At 51.7% G+C, this 15,456-nt stretch overlaps 1 protein-coding gene across 1 annotated transcript in view; it reads left to right on the plus strand.

The window, feature by feature from the left end:
- Positions 1-15,456, plus strand: part of DNMT3A (DNA methyltransferase 3 alpha) — a 98,432-nt gene that overhangs the window by 56,494 nt on the left and 26,482 nt on the right. Inside the window, exons 5-6 of the mRNA XM_072770837.1 lie at positions 4,315-4,358; positions 4,814-4,960. Coding sequence (XP_072626938.1) covers positions 4,315-4,358; positions 4,814-4,960 — 191 coding nt within the window. The remainder of the gene's footprint in view (positions 1-4,314; positions 4,359-4,813; positions 4,961-15,456) is intronic.

The following is a 15,456-nucleotide window of genomic DNA, read 5'->3' on the forward strand; positions in this document are numbered from 1 at the left end:
AGCCCTCATACACAAAATCCTGGTTCTTGCCTTCAAGGACCTCACAGTCGGCTGGAGAGACAGCCGTTGACGAGAAAGTCACACTGAGAAGCATGTGATTATACAGGGAGATAGGTTCTCTAAGAGAAAATAAACACAGTTCTCTGAGGAACTGTGACAGGGAGAGCCCAGCCAGCCCGGTCTGTTCCCCGAAAGCTGGAGGATGACTGGGGGGCCACCACTTTGGGGGGGGTAGGAGGGAGTGAAGACAGATTACAGAAGCTCCGGGGAAGGAGGGAGCAGGTCACCCAGAGACCTGAGAGAAACCAGCAAGTCTGCAGTGGAGAGAGCAAGGGAAAAGGGTGTGAGAGCAGAGCAGACAGGGCTGGACAGGCCTGTGAGGACACCTTCCCCGGGAGGCTGGGGATGGGGTGGGGAGTGACATGATCTGCTTTGTGTTTTGAAAAAAATCACTTTGTGCTCTGGCTCCTGGAATGGAACAGAGGGGCCGGGAAACTGAGTTAGGGGGCTGCGACAGCCGTTGAGGGGCCGAGGGCGGCTGTCATGAGGTGGCAGCAGAGGTGGAGAGAAGCGGACAAGGGCCAAGAACACCAGGGGAAAGGGGAGAGATGGTGTCAAGGTGACTCCTGGGTTTGGGATTTTCACATACCAGGTGGACCTTCCACAGAATCTTAGTGCTGAGTATGGCCGGCAAGCACTCCCGGCCTCCCTGGCCTACCGATAGCCTCGGAGTGCTCCTGTGTGGCCGCAGCTATCAGCAAGTGGACATGCTGGTGGGCCTCAGAGCTGCGGGGACCCCCGAAGGCCACCATGCATTGCCTGGATGCTGACACCGGTGAGGTGCTGCCCAGGGCCGTGGGTCGTGGTCCACTGGAGGCTTGGCCGCCTGGCCCACAGTCAGCCACACAGAATGCGTCTGCAGCTGCTTAGTTCCAAGGAGGGAGGAGACTGAGGCCGCAGAGAGGGAGCAAGTTGGCTGTGGTCTCCCTTCTGTTCCCCTCATTCCAGGTCTCCTCTCAGGGAGCCCCATCCATCTTCCCTGAACCCCTTCCATTAGTTCTGATACAGGAAAAACAGAGGACTTTATGGCAGCATTTTTGTGCGCATAGGTGCCCCAGATCCTGATAGTCCAGCCAGGAGAAACAAGGAGGAGCAGGGGAGATGATGAGTAATCAGGACAAGAGCCACCTGGATAGGCAGGTGGTGGCCTTGGGACCGCTCCTGCACTCCTGCATTAATGCCGCCATGATTATAATAGAAACAATGGTAATATGGCTTTCTTTTACTGGATATTGCCTATGTGTTGAGTGTCCTGTATCCTCACTACTCAAAGTGGCCCCACCAACCAGCAGTGTTACCTGGTATCACCTCGGAAGTTAGAAATGCAGAATCTCAGGCCCCACCCGAGACCCGTGGAATCAAAATCTATTTTAAAGAGATCTCACGATTTTGATACATATTAAAGTTTAAGAAGCCCTGCTTTTTAGTTACATATTCTCTTGTTTAATCTTTGTGATCACGTGAGGAAGACTCTTATTGTCCTTATTTTTCAGATGGGGAGACTGAGGGTTCAGAAAGGTCAAGTCACTTACCCAAGATTATACAACTAGTAAAGGACCAGGTTAGGGTCAGCACAAAGCCTTTCTTTGCTCAGATTGATCACCCGGTTTTGGGCTAGTGATTGCCCTCTGAGGGAAGCCTGGCCTTAGCCTTGTCATGGAGATTTGGATTCTTTTTAAAGGAAATTTGGGGTGGCCCCGGGGGTGAGTGTAGGTGTAGACCAACAGGTAAGTGTTGGAAGCACCCTGGCCTCTCCTGCCCCCTGGACCTGAGATACTCTAGGGTCAGGTCGGAGCCTGCCAGGGCCACCCTGGGAGGCACACTGCCACCTGGCCCGCCTGTGACCCTGGGTCTGGGCCAGGAGCAGATGGACTGCAGAGGGAGTGTTGAGAGAGCAGCTGACCCCCCCTTGACTCAGAACAAGTGCTGTATTCTGAGGCAGCCCAGTTTGTTGTTTTGCTGGGCCAGGCTGGAAAGTGTGTGTGTGTGTGTGTGTGTGTGTGTGTGTGTGATATCACTCAGTGGGCATGTGCAGAATCTGTCAGGGAAAGAATTCCAGAAAGCAGCCAGTTGGAAACTGCACAAGGAAAAGTAATTCTGTTTGGGGGAGCACGGGGGCCAGGGAACGGGGAAGGGGAGAACATGGAGGTGGTGGAGGGTAAAGTGAGCGGGCTTGGCATTCAGGAGCCCTGAAATCTGGCTTCAGCTCTGTAAGTCCCTCCATACCCAGTCCTCAGCCTCAGTTTCCCCACTGGCAAAATCTAGGGGCCGGACAGGCGCTCCATCGTCTCTACGGTTCCCGTCAACCCTGATTTTCCTTCATTCGAATGAATGGAGGATTCCCCATAATGAGATGCCACGGAGGGGCCCCCATGGGAAACGCGGGAGAGGTCCCAGGGACCCCGGGCCGAGGGCGGGCGCCCCCTACTGGCAGTCCGAAGCCTCGCCGCGACAACGGGCAGGTCTGAGAGGAGGGGTACCCCGGCGGCGCGGCGGGAGGGGGGACCCGGCCCCAGGGAGCCCGAGAGAAAGTCCGGGGAGCGGAAGCCCGGAGGAAGCGCCAGAAGGCCCGGGTGAGACATACCTTAAAAGCCTGTCGTGTGCCGCGTGAGCGAGCACCCGGTTCCTGCCGCGCCCGCGATGGCCAGAAGCGCACCGGCGCTTCCTCCCCGCGCCCCGCGCCCCTCGGGGGCGCCCCGGCCCGGCCCCGGCCCCGCCCCCGCCCCGTGCGCCCCAGTGCACGCGGCCCCGCCCTGGAGCCTGGCCCCGCGCCCCGCCCCCGCCCCCGCCCCCGGGGGCACAGGAGCGGGGCGCCGTCACCGGGGTGCCCCTCCCCCGGGGGCACAGGCACGGAGCCCCAGGTCTCCTCTAGCGACGGAGAGGGAAAGAAACTTCCTCTCCGGGGCCTTCGGAGGCCTTCGGTGCTGTGTCTGGTTTCCGCTTCAGAGCCAGGAGATGAAGTAGGGGCTGTTTTTTCCGTTTTGGGCTCCCCCACCCCAACTCCCAGGAGCCAGCCTCAGTGACCTTCCTGCTTTGGGCCCAAGCTCAGTACTCTTGACTTTCAGGGGCCCAGGTGAGAGGAGAGCTCACCGTCCTCCCCCGACCCCGACCCGACCCGACCCGACCCCGCAGGAAGCTCTGGAGGGCATAATTAACCCAGCCCCTCAGCCAGGGCCTGCTAGCCTGCAAGGGTGTGCTGGACCTGGGGAGGGCATCTGGGGGAGGACCTGAGAGGACCACGGAGGAGCGCAGGGATGTTCTGGAGGAGTGTAGCTACCCTCCCTCATGAGGCCTAGACAGGAACAGGGAGAGGATGAGATGAGACCCTCCTATAGACAGGACTTCTGGGGCTTCTGCCCCCAGGGGAGCCTTTCCTTCCAGGAACTGGAATCTGGGCCCAGCTGAGGAGCTGCAAGAGACAGGACCAAGGAAACACTTCAGGGAAAGGGATCCAAACTAACATTTATTGAACACTTACTATATGCCAAGCCCTGCTCCAGGCACTCAATGTTCCCAGTAACCTAAAGATTTTAGAACAGTTGGCTATGTTGATTCAGTAAAAAACAGGCAGGGAGAAGTGACCAAGGTCACACGGAAACACCTGGACTCCAAGTCTTTTAGAATGAAGGTTCAGAGACCTGAGAATGGGGTGGGGAATAGGGTTACAGAGGCAGATGTTAATAACAGCAACAGAAACCACAGTATTGAGAACTGCAGAAGGACCCTAGAAATCATCTCCAGCATCATGATTTTCCAAATAAGGAAACTGAGTCTCAGAAACCAAGTTGCTTCGCCAGTCTTGCTCTAGTGGCTCTGTACCCCATTGCCCCCTCTCCCCCCCCCCCCCCCAGGATATCTTTGCCTCACTCCATAGAAGCATTGAGCTCACTTCCAGGGCAGGGGGAGGCTTTGCAGTCTGGCCCCCTCCTCTAGGAAGGGAGCTGTTTCTAGGTGACCCCTTTTGTGTGCCTGAGACAGAGTCAGTGGTCCGGAAACCATGGCCCTGGCTTTTCTGTTGTTCCTTCGGATTTGGGTCTCCAAACCTGCCACAGTTCCTTCTCTGCTCAAGGCCACACTCTGAGTCCTTGGGGCCAGCGTGGTGCCTAGCACATGGTGGGCCGTCCCATTTGACCTGTGAACACCTGAATGGTTGGAGGACCCCTGTCCCTGCGCAGGGACCCCAGGCACAAGAGGGGGCCTCTGAGCCACTCCTGTAACTCTGTCCATAGTCCCTTTGTTCTTCCCTCTCCACAGGCAAAGAACAGAAGGAGACCAACATCGAATCCATGAAAATGGAGGCAAGTGTTTTCCTCAACCCCCAGGGGCTCTGTGGATCCTGATTCTAGGAGAAGAAAGCCACCTCTGACCACCTGTGGCGACTGTGTGTGAGGGGATCTTGAGGCGGCCCCGCCCCCTTCTTTACACGTCCCCTTGTAAGGAGGAAAGGAGATGGGTGTGGAGGTTAGAAGTCCTCCCAACAAGGCAGCCAGCTGGTCCCGCTCTGAGACCAGGCACCCCCCCTCCCCCGGGTCACGTCCATGTGCCCCCTCTCCCCCTGTGGCTCACTTCTCCAGCCCGAACAGGGGCTTGCCCAGCACTTGCAGGGTTGACCTCTCTGGCCAGGAGTCAAAGCTCCTGTGTTGTGTTTGAGGTGAGTGCCTCCTCAGTTTCCCCGCAGGAGGAACAAACCTTGCGGTGGGACGGTCAGCGCCCATCTTAATGCCAGTCTGTCTCTCTGTCGTCTCTGTCCTAGGGCTCCCGGGGCCGGCTGCGGGGTGGCTTGGGCTGGGAGTCCAGCCTCCGCCAGCGGCCCATGCCGCGGCTCACCTTCCAGGCGGGGGACCCCTACTACATCAGCAAGCGCAAGCGGGACGAGTGGCTGGCACGCTGGAAAAGGGAGGTGAGGTGCCTTCTGGCCTGGGCCCCAGCCTGCCCCACAGATTTGGAGAACCAGAACTTAGCTTCAGCCACCCTTGGGAGCTGTTGTCAGGTCCTGCTGAGCCTCAGTGTCCCCTTCAGGTTAACCTTTTGCACTCACAGGGAACTGTGTAACTCCTAAGTAGTGACCAGTTTCTTTTTTTTGTTCCAGAAATGTTTATTGATCACTTACCACATACCAGGTAGCATACTAGGCTCTGTGCGTATATAGTTCCTGGCCTCGTGTTGTTGACATTCTGATAGTGGAGGGAGACAGAACAAGTCAAGTAGAGATAGAAAAATAAAGCCTGGGCTGAAACAGAGGATAACAGAGGCCTACTTTAGGTGGGGTGGTCAGGGGAGGCTTCTTGGCGGAGGTGGCATTTAAGTTGAGACCTAAAGAACAAGAGCTGGCTCTGATCTGGTTGCTCCTTGGTCATTTAGTCTCTACTGCCTTGGTGCCTCTTGTTACTAAATCTCTCTACTACCTAGCTTCCACCACCACCCCAACCCCCCCCCGCCCCCCGCCACCCATGAGCCCTATGGAAGCTATCTGATGAGGAGCCAGGTGGGGTATAGAATGTTCTAGGCAGAGGAAACATCACAAGCAAGACCTCGACTTGTTTGGCAAAATGAGAGACCAGTATGCCCCGTGTGAAAGGAGTGAGGGAGAAAGTGGAGCCAGACAAGGCTGGGAGGTAGGCAGGGGTCCGACCACCTGGGGCTTTGCAGGTCCTGGCCAGAAGCTGGTGTAATTCTCGGTACATTAAAGATTTCTATGCAGGGGATTAAAGGGGCAGCAATGGAGACAGGGTCGATTCGGGATGTATTTAGAGATAGAGTCAGTAGGGCTTGCTGAGGGATGGGAAGGGTGAGGCAGGGGAGGAAATGGAAGTGACTCAGGGACACCTCTCAGGGGTCTCACCTGAACCCCCAGTGATGATTGTGTGCCATGTCCTCAGGTGGGGAATTCGGCTAGTGGAGGCATAGGTTTGGGACTGGTGGGAATTACAAGTTCAGTCTGAGACGCTGAGGTGCCTGGAGCCTGGGGGGTTGGGAAGTCCGGGCTGCAGATGCAAAGGTCAGAGGACGTCAAGAGCAGAAGTCCAGGTGTTTAAGTCCAGGGAAACGGATGAGCTCACCTCGGGACAGGGAGAGAGAAGAGACCAAGTCCCAGGATCACATCCACAGAAACCCCAGCAGCTATGGGCCATGTAGAGAGGACTTCAGGGCCAGAGAGGCAGGCCCATTGCCTCTGACAACCTGGAGGTAGCTGGTGACTTTCCTAAGAGAAGCTTCCATGGGGGTGAAGCCAGGCCATGGCAGGCTACAGCAGTGATGGGAGGTGAGGCTGTGGAGACTGAAAGACCAAGGAGCCCCGGCAGCCCCTCAAGCCTGATTTGTGGGGCTGTTCTCCTGTCTGACCATAGAGAGAAGGCACTTGACCTCTGGCACCAGGAAGGGAACAGAAATGGCGCAACTTGCCACCATCTAGGGTGTTCACCCCAGGCCTACAAAGGAAGGTTTACATTGTGTGAGAGCTTGTAGAAAAAGTTCAGAACAAGGTATGGGTTTGGCTACTTGATTGCTTCTAGTTCCTTTGGGATCCAGGAAGGCAGGAATTTCTCTCCCCTGAAAGAGGCAGCCTGTCGAAGGTCCAGGTCCAGGAGAAGAGAGGCACTTGACCCTGAGCACGAAGTGTGGTCTTGGGATGAAATTCAGGAACCGGGGCTATTCTTGCCATCTGGTCGGTTGCCCACTCATCAGTCCTCGGCGGCCAGCAGGGGGGGCTTTGCATTTTCCTGTTCTCCCTTAGCCCTGGGGCCAAAAGCTTAGACTTAGTGACTTTTAGACCTGGAAAATTTATAAATTCTGTGGTTCTAAAACTATGCTCCCTTGAAGAAGTATGATGGAAGCCTACCCTCAGCTGCAATAAAGGGGATCTTCTCTCAACTTGCAGGAAAAATTAAGGTAGTAGGTGCATTTTCTCAATTTTAAGTTTTCTACTAGAATTTAAAAAGACTTTATCATGGGCCTCTTGTAGCATACACAGAAGTAGAGAGCATAGTGTGCTGAACAAACCTCCATGTGCCTGTCCCCCAGCTTCAACCATCATCAAAAACTTTTCTAGTAAATTTTAAACCTTTGGCATCTGCTTCTCCACTCCCAGCCAATAAAGGTAATCAGTGAGCATTAACAGGAAAACTTTCAACATTGATTTAATTTAAAATGTTTTAGGTATATGTGACTTGAGGTGTAGAGACCTGCCCCTGCCCCCAAAATATATTTTCTGGGGTGCCTAGCTGGCTCCGTCAGTCAAGCAGGAGACTTGATCTCCATCCAGGTCATGAGTTCAAGCCCCACATTGGGTGTAGAGCTTACTTAAAAGAACAATAGCAATAACAAAAACCAGTATACTTTTTGCCAGTAAAACTGTTCCTTCCTTATTTGTATTCTATAACTAAAGATGTCCATATGAAATTCCGTGACTTCCAGTGTGGGTTTCAGCACTGCTGATCCCCTCACTCTCAGACTAGGGGGCAGGCACTGTGCTTCTGCGCTGGCCACAGGTTTGGGTCCCATTCAGGCTTTCTATTGCCCGCCAAGGCCTGGCCACAGTGAGGCACCTACCTGCCTTGGGCTGGGCCAGATGTCTAGAGGAGAGCTAGCTGCAGGTATTGAGAATGTTGGGGAAACACAGGTAGCTCTGAAGCCTGCCAGGTTCCCTTCAGACCAAAGGGTAGTAACTATCACCAGCAGGCCTCTCTTCCTAGTGGCTTACCAGAGGTAAAGAAACACTTCCTCCACTGGCAACCTCACCTCGTTCCCTGACATTCAACCTTTTCTTCTGATACTGCCTCCCTTGGCCTTCCTGACCTTGGCCCTGGGATTTTTTCCCATTTCCTCCAACTGTATCTGCTCAGCATCCTTCTCTGTCCCTTGACGTTGGCATCCCCAGCCGCCACTCTTGATCCCCTTCCCACTTATGTGCCCTCTTAGATCCTACTACCTGCCCTCCTCCCAAAAAGACACCACCCCTCCTAGAACTACAGTTCCAGCTCTTTCCTAGGCAGTGTCACTTGAAGGCCCAGCCAGCATTTCTTAACCTCAAAATGCAACACCTGCTTTTAAAACTTCTTGCAGGGCACTGTTTTTGGGCGACCAGAACCCTCCATGTCTGAGCACTGTGTGAGATACTGAGGGTACTGGAAACCCAGAGGATTCTTAATTATCCCAAGATAGGATGAGGGTTTGGGGCACCTTGGGAAGAGTATCACCCAAAGGGGTTTAGATCAATTCTGCCAAGATCATCCATGCATCAACAAGAGGTGGTTTTTGGCTTTTAAAGGATGAACTATAATTTAGGGAAAGGGAAGGAAAGACATTGCAGAAGGAGATGTACAGCACGTGCAAAGGCTCTGGGGCATAAGGCAGCATGGCCTTTTCAGGATCAGGAACAGAAGTTGGTGGTAAAGCACAGGATGTGGGGCCTGAGGACTGTGTTGTCCTGTCTTGGGGCTCCAGTCTGCACCTGCTCCTTCCCTGGTCCACGTGCCCCACCTGTGCGGCCTGCTTCCCTCAGAATACTCCCTCAGCTAAATTTCCTTTTGCCAGTACATCCTTGTCAGTCCAGTTATTGAGTGAGATTTACTCTTTACTTTTCCAGCTGATACTACATACCTCTCCAGGTTTTCCTCCCCCAGGAAAAAAAATGTTAAGAAGGCTTAGAATATCACAAAAGTGATATCATGAAATTTAAAGTAACTGGTTGAGGAAAAGGCGACATTTGCTCCTTCCCTGAGGCTGAGGTGGGAATTCCGGCTGGAAGTGGGAAGCAGTTGTCTCCTGTCTGTTCCCTCATGTATTCCCTTCACGTCCTCATTACTACTTTTAGGACTAAGCTCTGCTTGAATCATGACCAGGCCCTGCTATAGAACCTGCAGTGGCCCCTGCATCGTCTCCCTCATGGTGCCAGAAATCCTCACCCCACCCGGTTTCACCACTGTCCTCTGAGAGAAAGGGCCTCTAAGAGGGACCAGTCCTCCCTTTATATTTGCCATGGGCCTTCCTTCCTCTCCTTCCTCCCTCCCTTTCTTCCCACTGATCTTTCCTTTACCTACTCTTCGGGAATGAGTCCATGAGGCTCTCCAGGATTTCTCCAGTTCACACTAACCTGTTCTCTGCACTCCACAGCTCTTACTGTCACTATTTTTGGGTTTAGCACTCAGTGATATCGCATAGGGTATGTTTTCCACTATTTCTTATGTGTTACTTGTGTCTTCCCCCCATCACAATACTGGGTAGGAAGAATAGGCTCCACAAATGGCTGCAGGTTGGCCAAGCAGTTGAGAGGCTGGTGAAGTACGACACCTCCTCAGAGAGCTCAACCCTGGGATTTCTGCCTTGAGGCCCCAAGCCCTTGGTCTCCATATGTTTTTTTCCAGAGGTGCTGACAGGCATACCTGGAGAAGAGCACGGAGCCAGGGAACCCATGTGGGTGGGTTCCCATGGGTAAGGTGGTGCCCTGACTCCTCTCTGCCCTGTGCTCCTCTGCCGTGCTTGAGTCCGAATCAGCCCAGACCCCGGCAGTGAGGAGGACAGACAGGAGGCAATTCCTCCTCCCAGAGGAGGGCAAGTCCTAGGTTCCTCTTTCTAATAATTAACGGAACAGAAAAACCCAAGGGAGTACTTTGGGCTTAGCAGGGGCTTCTCACATGTGTTATTTCATTGGTTCTTGCTGCGTGGAGGCAGAGGGGGTGCAGGGGGCTAGTCATCCAGCCGGAGGGGCTGTGGGCTTCCAGTGTATACCACTGCATATGGTTTTAGGACTCACTTGTAGCTGAGTGATGTTATGGCTCTTTCAATAGTCTCTTCACCCCAGCCCAGTTCTATGTTATGTCAAGGCAAGGATACTATGTCCTGCTGATCTAGGATCTGGTCTTTTTCCTGGCTCCCATCCTGAAGGGAGGGACTCATGGGTCCTTACACTTATTGGATGCTTCATACATATTCAGTAGTGATGATAACAAATTATCTGTGATTCAAGTCTAGTCTCTTGCCTTCTTCCCCTCCTACATTGGGCAGCCCCCCACCCCACCCCCTGCAATCCCCTGCTTCTAGGCTGCCCTACAGGTAGCAAAGCTTGCCTATTCCTAAAGGGAAGGGCACCTTTGGAGGTGAGCTCAAATGCTGCTTGGTGACTTACCAGATGTGAGAACTTCAGCATCACTTTTAACCCTACCGACCTGAGGTCCCTTGGCTACAGCTGGTTTTGGCTACGCTGGACACTCCAGGCGGGTCTCATGTCCATGAGGGCAGCACTTGCCAGTGCTTGCTTTCTGCCTCTCCCCAACCTGAGCTTGGTAGATGCAGGCACTCTGGGCACCTCTGGCCCCAGGGCTGGCATTCAGGAAGGACTGGGTAAAGGTTTGCTGAATGAGTAAATAATTCTAATCTCAGAATTGTGTGGGTTAATAAAGTAATTCTTAATATCTAAAGCTCCTACTGTGGGCGTCTGGGCGGCTCCGTCAGTTAAGCATCTGCCTTTGGCTCGGGTCATGATACCTGGATCCTGGGACCAAGCCCTGCATGGGGCTCCCTGCTCCGAGGGGAGCCTGCTTCTCTCTCTCGCTCTGTCTGTCGCTCCCCCTGCTTGTAATCTTTCTCTCTCTGTGTCAAATAAATAAGTAGTCTTTAGAAAAAAAATAATAAGCTCCTGGTGCAGGGCTAGCATATAACAGGAACTGGATGACTTTAAATGATTTTAAATGATACCAGTATTACACAAATACATTCTTCTTGTTAAAAAAAAAACCTCATCCCTCCCCCATGATTTTAATTCCTGCAGCAGAGGTGCCCAGTGTTGTTAGTTTGGTGCATACATGACATGATTTTTTTCTATCCATCTCTGTGTGTATAAATATATAATTTTGTTTCACAGATGCCTTTGTTTCTTTTCCTTTTTTACATAAAGGGAACCACATTGTAGTTTCATTTTACAGCTTGGTTTTTTCACTTATGATTAGTATCTACAATCTAGCCATGTAATTACGGTTCTATCCCACCATATGGATTACCATGATTTTACTTAAACGTTCTCTGAGTGGGGGGCATTCATGTTGTTTAAGTGAGCACTGCGGCGGTGAACATCCTTGGTCACGGCTCTTTGTGTATCTGTTTCTCTAAGACCCCTAGAAAGAGAAATGCTAGGTTGAAGGGAATGTGTATTTTGCATTTTCTCAAATCTGCCAAATGGCTCTCCAAAAAGGGCAAGCACCAATTTATGCTCCATAAACAGGGTATGAGAAGACTTCCACCATTGCCAACATCAATATTTTCCTAATCTAATGGGTGGGAAAAATAGTATCTTATTATGATTTTAATTGGCATTTCCCAGATACTAAGTGAGGCTGGACATCTTTTCATATGGTTATTGGCCATTTGTGCTGCTGCTTCTATGAGCCGAGCAAATGTTGCTTCCTCTTACTTTATAACCCTGCAGTCTCAACAGACTGTGTTTCCTGTCCATCCTGGGAAGAACAGCCTGTGACTGTCCAGAGGGTCATCTCCTGCTGTGCTATTTTCCATTTAATAAGCAATAACTGAGCACCTACTAAGTAGGGTGCCATTGTGCTGGGGGCTTTAGGAATAAGGAGATGAATTAGGTGTGATCCCCTGGGCTTTAGTATAGGAGACATGAGACATGGCAACGCAAAGTAGACCATTAAGGACTAAAACCAAATTATTAGCAAAGTATGTGGATAGCAGTTTTAGGGTATTGTGACCAGCAGGCATCCCTCACTTATCCACCATATATAAATTAATGACAACCTGAACTTTTGTAGGACAGCCTCAAAAATAACATCTCCCTTCAAGGAGGCGATGCCATTTGGGGCAGGAATGACAAGAGTACTTTACCAAAAGGCTGAACATGTTTTTAAAGGTATTCCCATGACAGCCTGTAATCAGAGTGACTTCTAGGGCTGGCCTTTAGGATAGGCTATGAAATTGCCATCCTAGAGGCTCCTGTTGTCTCCTAAATAGGTGGACCATTTGCACACTGGAGCGTTCACTTCATCTGGGGGCACAGAAAAGACCTCTTAGAACAACCCCCACTTTTTAGTGGTGAGAAAGCAAGAGGCAGGGCTGGCCACAGCAACCCTCAAACCAGGCAAAAGGGGGTCGGACTTTACTGAGCACCTATTTCGTGCCCAGCACTGTGCCAAGAGCATTCACTTTCACCCCAGAGCTAAGATGCGATCAAGTGAATTCATATGCTGGGAACCCCGCAAAATTGAGTCTGCTCCAGGGGCCCAGCCCAGGTCAGGAAGCTAAACCTAAGTCCACCTGAGCTTCTGGGAAACACTTGTCCCAGAAGCCTCACATGCATCAATCACAATCCTACAGCTCACCTTTCCCTAGCAAACAGGAGCTGCTAGCCTTATAAGGAAATTCCCCACTTCCTAGCCAATCCTGCCCTGTTTCTGCATTGCGTCTCCTAACATTCGTCAAGCTTGCTCCTGCCCAGAATCCCTCCGGAAGAGTGCTCTATTGCTTGTTAGGCACTGTACTCCCCGATCCGTGGATTGTTCTTCCTTGAATAAAAGACATCAAACTCATTACTAAATTGTATTATTTTTGTCATTTGACAGATATATTGTCTGCAATTACTCTAAGAATTATTTTTATCCCTGTTTTACTCTTAGGAAACTAAGATTTCCCCTAGATGAGGAGGTAAGCGCCACACGGATGTGCTTGTAGAGCGTTCCCAGGGGCAGAACTGATCTCATGCTACTTCTGTTTTGCACCCAGATGACTCACCTGCAACAGTATCTTCCTGGTTTGCAGTCATGGCTTCTCCTCAAACTAAAGTATGGGGTTAAAAGAGGGCTAGAGCTGCCCCCCACCCCCTGCCCCACCACCTCCTCTCCCCACCTCCTGGGCTGTCCGTCCACTGCTGGCCACTCACCTTTGCCAGGTTTGGGTCCTTTTCAGCCATCGGGATGGGTCCCCCACTCTACTTATTTGGTCCTGAGGCCTTCAGGGCTCAAAAATTGCCATTTTCTCATAACTGTACATTTGATATTGTGAGACTGGCTTAAAGAAAGTTGGAGCGAGATTCAGGAGGCCTGGTTTCTGGGCTCAGCCTCTGCCCCTGATCCATTTTGAGAAGGTCCTTCTCTCTGTATGTTAGCTTCCTTCTTTGTAATGTGACAGATAGACGTAGCTGACACCAGAGATCCCAGAAGTTTATCATTTGCCGGGAGGAGAGCTGGAGTCATGCTCTGTAGCACCTTTGTCTCCTATAGTACCTTGTACATGACTTCCAAATTAAATATTTGAGTACATTCTCAGACCTTACATGCATGCCTCTTTGAGAAGCACACATATAAAGTATCCAGATAAGGATCCATATCAAGACTTCCGTAACATTTACGTGTTTGGTGCTAGAGGCTAGCTTTCCTTTCCTCTTCTCTACCATCCCTCTTTCCTCTGCTGGTGTTATATGCCCAGATCAGAAAGGCTGACCGTGGTGCTCATCTTCAGACACTAGGCCCAGGCCAGGAAGAGGCTAAAAAGGAGAGGTGGCAAAGTGCTACCCCCCCACCCCCCCACAGAGGTTGACACTTGCTCCCGTCTTCCTGGGGCATTTCCTTAGCTTGGGAATTCACGTTCCAGCTTCTGGCTTTGGTGGCCATCTCCCAAGATCTGCTCCCTTATTATTGCTACTTTTCATTAATCACATAATCCTTCATTCATTATTTCAAAGACTTGTCGAACCTTAACTGAGCAAATACTGTGTGCTTAGGCTTTAAGATAGGTATCTTATTTATTTAGGTATCTACCGCATTCCAGCATTTTCTAGACACTAAGGAAACAGATTTGAAGGAAAGCCAGAATCCTATCCTGGGATCCCCCCATCCGCCCCGGCCCTCAGAGAGGTAGGCAGGTAAGGGAATAATAATAATGCTCCAACCCAGTAGGACCATTTTAGAAATATGAGCAAAAGGGCCATGGGAGCAACTAACCAGCCCTGTCTGGGGACCCTGGGGTGGGCTTGCCAAAGAATAGACAGCACGCAGGCCTTCCACTGGAACCAGGAGTCTCCCTGACAGGGATGATGGGGAGGGGCATTGAGTGCCGAGAAATCCTCTGGGAGTTTGGAGTCTGGAGCACCTCAAGATGGCTTGCATATTTGGCTCAACTGTGAGAAGCATTCTCGTAGCACTTTCTATGAGGCAGACAATGGAGAAGGTATAATGGTAATGTTCTCTCTGCTTTGCTGGAAAGACCAGACCATTTGTCCACGAGGCCCCAGGGATGCTGAAGCATGGGGAGGTTGGCTGGACCGTGTGACTCCAGGAAGGAGATGAAGGAGTTAATGGACTTGAATTCAGTCATCACTGAACACACACAGTACTGCGGTGGTGGTGCTGGAGGTGCACAGCTCCTGCCCCAGAGGCGCATGTGGCTAGTGGAGGAGGCTGGAATATTCACCGTGACCTCGGGGACAGGCAGAGTGTGGGGCTTGTTCTGTGCTCTGGGTACCAGGAGTCTGGTGAGCACAAAAGATGGCGAGAGAACTTCTAGGGGATTCCCAGGAAGCTTTCTGGCAGAGGCATCCTTTGAGAATTCTAGTAGGGATACATAAGGAAGGTTATTTCGGGGAAAGAACCACTGGGCAAAGAGGAGGCATGAAGCTTCTGGGTTGTTGAGGGAACAGTGAGAGCTCTGGCAACTAGGGTGTGTGAATCAGGGAGGAAGCATAAGAAGAGATAAGAGTGCAAAGGAAGATGGTCAGATCAGCAAAGGCCTTCCTGTCATGGTGAGAAGTTTAGGCTTCACTGTGCAGGGGAGGGAGAAATGGGCTTAAGGAAGATAAGGGAGTCCAGAGCAGAAAAGTGGAGAAGGAGGACGAGTTAGGAGGGCATTCCATCTGGCTTTGACTGTGGTTCCAGGTAACAGGAGGCAGACACAATAGAATTGTCTCCAGTTGGAGGGCAGGGAGAAACCTGCTTTGGATCTGGGGACTGGGGGTGGTGGTCGTTATCTGAGCTAGAGGATCCTGGAGGAAGAGCAGGTTTGGGACCGGAAGGTGGCGTGGGCTTTTCATTTCCTTAAGAATGTATTTTGATATGAGCAGGAGCTTTTAATTTTAATAAAGTCCAATTTATCCATTTTTTTCCTTTTCTCAGTTAGTATGGATGTGGATGTGTGTATCTCTAAGAATTCTCTGCCTACCCCAAGGTCCTGAAAGTATTCTCTTAGGAGGGAGGCAGACCTTTGTGTCAGGCGTTAGGCTGCTTTTGAGAAGCCAGCAGGGGTGTCTGTGCACCAGGAGAGGTGTAGCAGGCAGCTCAAAAGGTGGCTCTGGAACCAGACTGGGGGTCAGGGTTGTGGAGGACAAGTGCATGCTGCAGAGGTGTGAGGGGGAGCCCCAAAGGATGGAGAACAACCCGCATGACAGGACCAGGATAG

This window comes from Canis lupus, chromosome 12, assembly GCF_048164855.1.
Source record: "Canis lupus baileyi chromosome 12, mCanLup2.hap1, whole genome shotgun sequence".
Lineage (NCBI taxonomy): Eukaryota > Metazoa > Chordata > Mammalia > Carnivora > Canidae > Canis > Canis lupus.